An 8,938-nucleotide genomic window follows, 5' to 3' on the forward strand; every position below is an offset into this window, starting at 1 on the left:
GTTATCCGAAAGCATTCCAGTCGGCAAATTTAAATTTTCGCTAGTGCTGTGGCGCTGCAATCTTCGGCTATTTCTTGGGCTACTCAAATATTTTACGTTTTTGATACTAAATTAACATCTGAAGTATAATTTTTTATTGTTTTTATATTTTTCAATAAATTTATTTTGTTTGTACAAAATAAAAAAATAATTTTTAACGATACAATAGTCTTCGTTAGGCTTAACATCGACGAAAATTCAACGCGAAGCGACACGCAACGGAGAGAAATTTCAACATGGGATAAATTAATATATTTTTTCGTACATGATTCGTTATCCGAACCACCCCAGTCCCCAACTGATTCGGATAAACGACGCTCTACTGTATAATAAAATATATTAATTAAAAAACTATTGGAGGTCGTTTTTGATATCAGAAAGCAGCTTTAAATAACTTTACCGAAGTAAAATCCGTGCACTACAACTTTAGAACGATGAATTAAATTTGATAAAAAAAATCGCATTAAAAACTATTAAGTGTTAATCGCGCGTCATTAAAGGTTGATTAAAATCGCAATAAAATTTTTTCGCGCGGGTAAAAATTTTTGAAAATTTGGAGACCTAAAAAACACCCAAAAATTAAAAAATTTTGGGGGCCCAAACGACAGTTTGCTGTAACGCTATGTAAACTTGACGAGTTATCTCGTCAATGGGAATGAAGGGTTGACCTTTCCTCTATCCTTTCGGCACCCGTCATCCAATGATAAATACCCGAACGATAACGTTACCCATTAAGAGAATGTTTTAACCGAATAGTTCCATCCAAAATATTCTCAGTAATGCTTTTGGTATAGAAGATAGCAGATAAAACTTCCCATTAAAATGTAATCTTTCGCTTACCTGTGGTATCTTCCGATTGCTCGAATCCAACAACACAATTCTTACGACCGCTCCTCACATAGTTACTACAGGTATGCTACGTTTTAACCATCATAAAAACAAAGTAACGGCAAACCAACTCGTCCGATCTCTTCGAAATGGCCTCTCGTGGCGCTCATACCTTCACCACCCTCCCTGTAATTGTTTGGTTTAACACCTTTTATTGTCATCACAAAGAAGCCAATACTAAAAATCCCAAGTTTGCTCGTACGGAGGTTTTTCTTAGTTAAAATTTAGCCGTGTCTGACCTTTATTACGCACAGTATTACTTTGTACTTCACTTTTTTTGGCGTCAGTGTCGCCTTATATACTACTACGGTCTATGAACCGTCCCGCACTTCTCTTTAAAGGATTTTCTTCCGTTTTTAGTTTGGCACTTCGTGCTTCTTTAAGGCGGCCAGCTTTTTTCTACAGCAGTGTCCCCGTTTAAGGTTTCCTTGTGTTACCATTTTACTGTTTTTAAACGTTAAAACCATTTTTGATTGCATTTTTAATGTGCGTTTTTGTATTTTAAAAACCTTTATAACTTAAGCATTTACTAATGATGTCCAGAACAAGGGTGGGCAACCTTTTTTATAACATGGGCCAGAATAAATTTTACGTTTTTTCCGCGGGCCATAGTAGTTAATTGACACCTTGTGACCTGTAAATTTTTAGTCTGCAAATATGAAATAAATAAATAAAAATAAATTAATTACTACAGTCGACCCCCCTATAACACTGTTGATTATTCCGTTTTATATGAATTCCATGTTGTATGAGTCACTTAGATTTTACAAATGCGTGTGCCGGGCTGTGAACGGCTCACCTATTTGTAAAATTTAAGTGACTTAAACACAATAAAAACAGCACTATGTAGTTGGATACGACAGACATTACATTTTCTAATTGCATAGCTTTTGCACATAGATTTTCTTGATGGATGATGCGATGAGATATAAATNTTCTGAATTTATTATTAAATCCTAAAGCAGTACAATAACTTTTTGCCATATGAAGAAATTTTTGATTTACTTTTCTGTTTCTTTTCATCTGACTTGTGCACTGCTCTAAACAATAACTTCCTTTTTTCATATATCAAATAGTCTTTTATTTTTAATTCATCTTTTTTTTTAATATTTTGTTTCTAAATGAAATGTAAAGAACATGATTAGCATTGTCTAGAATTTAAGTTTTCAGCAGCCAGTTCATTTGTATTCTGAAATATTTTATATAGCATTCCAATAGCTGTGAAGTATTGTATTTCAACTTCAATACTTGCAGCACTAGAAATGTTTAATAGATAATAATGAGAAAGGAATAAGTAGCAAGAATTTATATATTTTGATAAATTAGAAAATAATTGCATGGTGATAAGTGCAACTCTCATCTTTTGATTTCTTCCAAATAAGCTGGAGATAATGATTAGAATCTATTTGTAGCATCTCTTATCAAAATTTTCTCATTGAATTGTTTGATACAACATAGTTAAGAGCTGAATCAGAAGAGGAGGAAATATTTTTTCCATTACTATTACATGATAAAAGGAAACAACTTTCTTCAAAAGCTCACAGTGGGGTGGCCAAGTGTTGAAGGGTGGAACCTGATATATCTGGGCAGAACACATCCCAAAAAATTCCTGTGGTTTTTTTACTCATCTTCATTTGATTCCTAGGTCACAGGAGCAGTAGGCTGTCACCTTAACTACTTGACCATTCAGCTTTCATGACTCTGTTTACATGTTGTTTTTGTGGAATCAGTTACTCACATAAATGGGAGGATTACTGTAAACTGATTTTATGGGGCATATATAAATAACATATGTAGAAGAGAATATGTAAATAACTCTGTATAATTTACAATAATCATAAAGTTGTCAGGCTAATTTAACAACAATTAATATTAGAATACTTTATTCTATTATTGTCAACTGAACTTATTGTATTATTAGGACAATTACACTGATATACTGGTTATTTGCAAAAGGAGTTCTTAGTCAGAAAAATAAAGTTTTTTTTTCCCCTCTTCCCAGGGAAAACAACAGGTGAAATTAATTAATATTAGAAAATTTTGTCATGTGATATAAATTACATAAACTAATAACAGGTATTGTCAGATGTCAAATGAATTTAAAAAGAGAGCCAAGAAGTATATACTAAACATTATTAAAAATATATGGTATAGAATTATAATAATAGTTTCTCAAAATTTGTACAAGACTGCTAAATTTTCATTCCAGTTTCATTCATGTTATGAAATGCATGTCCTTAATTAAATCTAGCTGAAAAATTCAAAGTTTACATCTCCAAATTGTTGTTCAGATATTTATCGAATGTGTGTATACCGATCCAAACTGCACCAAAAATATATTTTTTTAAAGGGTTAAATTACTGTTTCCATACTTGATTAATTACTAATATTTATTAAAAGTAATGAAATTATAAGATATAATTAAAGCTTCAGAATACATAAATACTAGTGTCTTTCCATAGTTTTCTTTATTGCAGCAAGTTTTAATGAATATATTGAAAGCTGACAATTTTACTTCAATTACAAATTATTATAGTGAACATTATCTTACAGACATTGCATTATTTTGGGCTACAAATTAATTTAAATAATTTACCAAAAATAAAATTATTTAAAAATTTATGCAGGGCTCTCTCTATGTATGTTCATTTGAATAATTTCTTTGTGATGAAAGCAGAATGAAGTTTGGTTATTGATCCATAAATCATGTAGGTTTGCAGGAAAAGTTACATATTTTGGGTAATGTATATGATACATATAAGTAAAAGTGGTTTTTACTCTAATATACATATTATTGATTGTATCTGTATATTGTCTGCTATTGTGTAATTATATGCAATATTGCATTGTTTTGTAAAAATATGCTCATCTCATCAATGTTACTCACATATGCTAATTGCACAGGGTCAATTAGCATATGTGATACTGCAATTTTAAATAATGTGTAAGATACAGTAAGACCCCACTTAACGTGGGTGATGCATTCTAGACAACAAAGCACTAAGTGAAACAGCATTAAACAAGGTCATTTTAACATAGAGTAAATAGGGATGGGGGAACACATGATAAAAAATAAACTAATTTTAAGTTATATTATTATGCAAATTAATATAAAAATATGTTAAGTAACACAAACATATGCACACAGAAATGTAAAGTTCACTTTTTGTGTGGAAGGTCCTGATTTTTCTGAAATTCTTGTTCTTTTACAATAAAGTTGTGTAGTTTCATTTGTTGCTTTTTTTTCTTTCCTTAAGCAAATGTTGGTAGCAGGAGATTGCATCCAAAATGCCTCGTTTTGCTTTTGCACTCCTTTCAAAATCTGGATTATTCGTTACTATTTGATCAACGATTTCGGTTATCTTACCAAACTTTTACTAAGGAAATCTGTAGAGAAATTTTTTGGGTTTTTTGTTTTCAGAAACTCCATTTTTCAGTTCCACGTGAATTCCATGTTCTGCCAGTTCTTGAAGGTCGTCGTTGGTAAGGCTCTCACCAGAAACCTGCGGTAACTCCTCAATATCCTGTTTGTCTACATTGCCTAATCCTGTTGTTTCGATTAGGTTGGGTTTGGTCAACCTAACGATACAATGATAGGCTCTTCGCGTCAAGAATTCTTGAGTACCTTCAGCCATAACTTCTTCCGCACTTCATTCGTGCATTTATCAGTTAATTCTTGCCAAGTGAAGTCTATATTTCCCATGGCATCCATGATGATGATATTTTTTTCCAAAATTGCACCAAACAAACATAGATTTAAAGAAAGTACACCTTTTTGCCATCTTTTGCTGATTAGTTTATGTTCTCAAATAATTGTATTATATACGAATCAAAGAAATGCCATGATGATTTAAATTAATTTTAATTTCGAGTTTTTTTAGGCTTTGAGCTGACCAAGTTATATCAAATCAGCATTAAGAGAGGCAGTGTTAAGTGGGGTCTTACTGTAATTTTAATAGAATCAATCTGACTTTGATTTTGTACCATAAACATTTGTCTTTGTGGTTTTTTGTTTTCTCAGACATTTGAGTATTTTAAATATTTAAAAACCAAGAAATCTGTCTAATTTTCATTTTGTAAAAAATAATTATTCACAAAATGACAGGTGTGCAATGGCCAGTTTTAATGTTAGACAATTATATTTTGTAACTTAATCTAAATGTATCTATAAGTGAATGCATAATATTAACATTGGATATGATTAATTTATATTTATTTTTCTTTCAAACTTTTACAGCCAGTTTAATCCTGCTCTGACCTCACAATATATTTAAAAAGTTGGCACCATTGTGTATGAATACTTAGATAACTTGTCTCATAGAATGATAGTCTTTAATACTTACTCATATTACATAATGTTTGGAAAATGAAATATTTTATTATTTATGATATATAGAAGTGATAACTTTACAATAATTAATTTTTAATAATAATTTGATAATTTTCATTTTTAGGCTCGTGAAGTACAAATGATGTTTCCAAATATGCCATTTGGCTTGATAATGGATGATTTAAGAGTAACCCATTCAGTGGAGCAAACAGTTGAGAATATTCTTGACGAGAGACTCGTTCCTCCGCCGGTAAATCACTTTAAGTTTTGCTTTTAAGAGTTTCTTTGGTATTGATTTGAAACTGTAATTAAAATAAATTTTGCATATTTGAACAAAAGAGAAATGCAAATTGTAAATAAAATGGTAAACTGTTTTTGAAAATATTTAGGAAGAGTGAATACATAAACCATTTTTCTGTGTCCAAATTATTGTTCATTTTTATACAAGTAACATCTATATTTGATAATCATTAGGCAAAATTTGCATTATGGAAGTGTGTGGCTTTTTATGCCAGATCACATAACTCTAACTGTATCGTTTAGTAGAATTGAAGGTTTTATTGTTAACCTTTCAACAGTGGACTAGTCGGGTATGGTTCTACCCCCAGTAGTGGAGAATAAACGTGGGAAATTTTTAAAGTATTTTTCCATGCGTTTTTTCTCATTACTGTTTCGGAAAAAGATTTTATAAACAGTAATGTCTAGTAAAGAAAAGTTTTTTTATTGTTACATAATTCATTTTTTATGTGAATTTTTTTTCATGGTAGGTTTAGGCTAGTTTTTGGCGATACCCCCCCAAAAGAATTTGACAACTGTAGCCATCCCTCACCACTGCCACACGATCGCCCTTGGCGACTAAAGTCATCGCTCACTGCTGAGTGGTTAATGCAAAGAAACCTATATGTAAAATAAAGTACATTTAATTAGCCAGACAATATATTGATACATTAAATATTGTAACAAAATAGAAGTTATTTTATTGTTATAAAGCAGCTCGCCTCTTCCAAACTGCAAAAGTTAGATCTGGTGCAAACAGAATATGCTTTAAGACATGATTTTCAGAGTATGTAATCAAATTTACTCCAACATGAATAGTTTTTATGTTATACAATGTAATTTTCAGTCCTGCCTTCTGTGACTGTGACTACTAACATTGGTGTACTAAGACATTTTAATCATTCTTATTGTTCCTTAAAACATGTTTAATCTTATATGATTATCTACAAAAATATATTAATGTATGTTTTTATTTTATTATAGTAAATAAAAAAAATTATCTGTGACAAGGACACAAAGGACAACAGTTGTCATCTAGATATGACTGGCCTTGACAATATGAAGCAGCAGTGTGTTAAATATGTGTGGGAGTCGTATTTGGCACACTATTAATGTTATTTTTGATTCTTATTAATTTTATTGTTATGAAAACAAACACCATACGGATAAAACGAAAACATAATCTTGGATTGTATTAGTAAAGTTGCTTACAAGTATTAACAGATGTAATTATGAACAAACTACCTACCATCTGTTTCATTACATCTTAATAGTTCATGAAATCAAAGAAATTCCTTCCCTGTTATGTTTTATATTTATCTTTCTTATCAGCAAGTTGATAAATTATGCTTTTAATAAGATTTTTTAGTTAAAAAAATGAAGCAATTTTTTTCTTGCAGAAAGTATACTGTTTGAATTGTCATTTGCAGTTTATACTTATACTAATTAATATTTTAAAAAGAATTGAAGGAACTAGTAGGTATGATGAAACAAATGCTTACGTACACAAAATATCCTGAAAAATAGTTATGTACATCAGATGCTAGTATGAAACTAGATAGGCAGTTTTTAAATTTTATATTTAAATAAGATAATAGAAGTTTAGTTTTAAAAACTAGTACATCTGTCATGTATTTTTATATTATTATAACTTGAATAATGTAAATAGATAAAATTTATAAAGTTATAGATTTTTAGCTCTGTAAAAAGTTCTATGGATCTAAATTTATTAGTTCTTTTATATTTTATTATTATTTTTTTTTTTTGTAATTAAAAATGGTTGTATTAATTTTTACTTTATGAATTTCAAGTGAAAATCAATAACTAATTTAACCATGTTTGAATCTTATTGTAAATAGGTTTGTTACATTAAAGTTTTAAAGGTTCTCATGTAGTTTTGGATGAGTTCAATAATTAAAACATATTCAGTTTTACTATGTATGTATGTCTCTTTAATCCGACATTAAGTTCGGTAGACTATCATTACAGCTTTTAAGCTATAATGATAGTCGACCGAACTTAATGTCGGATTAAAGAGACATACGTACATAGTACATAATAACAGCTATCCAAAAGTGATATTTAGAAGAATATTCAATTTTACTTTTTATTGTTTCAATAAATTATATTTCAATAAAATATTTGATAAAAATACATTTTTCTTTCAGTCTTCTTTATTTCAAGGAGTTAGAAGCATTTCTCAAACTTCGACTAATCAGGTAAAGCAAGTCCTTCAACAAGTTGCATAACTTTCCTGGCTGTTATGAGATTTTATTTAAAAAATAACTTTTGTATTAATTATAAAATGGCAAAAGCTTAATTTTGAGGGTAGAAATGAAAAAATGAAATGAAATTTTAAAAAATTGTAATTGCTAACAAGAAAAATCTTCATTAAGTCCAACCTCACCAAGATATGACACGTGACCATCCTCTATTTCCTCACTACCTCGACCTTTACCCTCCAAAATTTAATAACATTGTTGCTCCTTATACGCAAGCTAACGTGTCAAATTTTATTTCTTAATCATTATCTCATCCTGAGATATAAAATGGAAATGGATGCCAACAAATGTTCACAGATTTTTTTTCAGGGGTCTCAAAGTGTGGAGATTTTCAAAAGACTTGAAGGATAACTAATCAAACATCTTTACTATACCTGATACAATTAAAGCTGTCCATCAACCAAAGCTGAATATTATCAGGCTAGAAACGGGTGTAATACTAATAATTTAATAGACAATTTGGCATTAGAGTTAGGCGTTAGGTGCCATCTCTTGATAAATTTAATAATTATAAATTAATTAAATAATTATAAATAATAATTTAGTAATAACTGTTGATGGTTATATTGTTAGCTTATATATGCTGGAAGAGGAGATCGGACTGAAGGTCCAGGTTGCGTAATTAGCATCTTGGAGGATGAAATTAGTCATGATTCCAATACTTTCTCTTGTTATGTATACAAAAACAGCCAGGGAAAGTAAAACAATATTAATTTTCAGATATTTTTAAATGAATGCAGAAAAATTACTAAAATTGAACTGTTTCATATTTAGGAAAATGGAAATGCTCAAGCTATTGCAAGTACTTCGAGAGAATATTTGGAAGCAGCGGATACAGCTGAAAACTTGTCTCTAGTTCCTTATGGAGAAAATTCATTTGAATCTGTTTGCGAGAATGAGAGGTATAGGTTTGACATTGTTAAAATCAGTGCTGTTATGTAAAGCTTTTAATTATGTATTGAAGGTTTGATTGCTAATGTCTCCACTTTTTACAAAAATTAGTCAGTTGCAAAATAATACAGTCACTGTTCTGTAATCACTATATCAGTGTATTTCTATTAATAGGACTTATCATACTGGGTGTATAAGATTACAGCCCCACAGTTACACAGATTAAAATTGT

At 30.0% G+C, this 8,938-nt stretch overlaps 1 protein-coding gene across 1 annotated transcript; it reads left to right on the forward strand.

Moving 5' to 3' along the window:
• The first annotated feature begins 5,041 nt into the window (after nt 1-5,041).
• On the forward strand, nt 5,042-8,825 carry LOC111629480 (E3 ubiquitin-protein ligase AMFR-like). The gene is made up of 3 exons (XM_023373395.1): nt 5,042-5,507; nt 7,702-7,752; nt 8,590-8,825. The coding sequence occupies exons 1-3, from the start codon at nt 5,397-5,399 to the stop codon at nt 8,755-8,757; spliced, it is 330 nt and encodes a 109-aa protein (XP_023229163.1). The 5' UTR covers nt 5,042-5,396; the 3' UTR covers nt 8,758-8,825.
• The last annotated feature ends 113 nt before the right edge of the window (nt 8,826-8,938 follow it).

This window comes from Centruroides sculpturatus, unplaced genomic scaffold (genome assembly GCF_000671375.1).
Source record: "Centruroides sculpturatus isolate CEXI.00-Female unplaced genomic scaffold, Cexi_2.0 scaffold85, whole genome shotgun sequence".
Taxonomy (NCBI): Eukaryota; Metazoa; Arthropoda; class Arachnida; order Scorpiones; family Buthidae; genus Centruroides; species Centruroides sculpturatus.

Coding starts and splice junctions, on each gene's coding strand:
- LOC111629480 (XM_023373395.1), top strand. CDS start 5,397: ATGATGTTTCCAAATATGCCATTTGGCTTGATAATGGATGATTTAAGA. Junction 5,508..7,701: donor AGAGACTCGTTCCTCCGCCG/GTAAATCACTTT, acceptor TTTTTCTTTCAG/TCTTCTTTATTTCAAGGAGT. Junction 7,753..8,589: donor CTCAAACTTCGACTAATCAG/GTAAAGCAAGTC, acceptor TTTCATATTTAG/GAAAATGGAAATGCTCAAGC.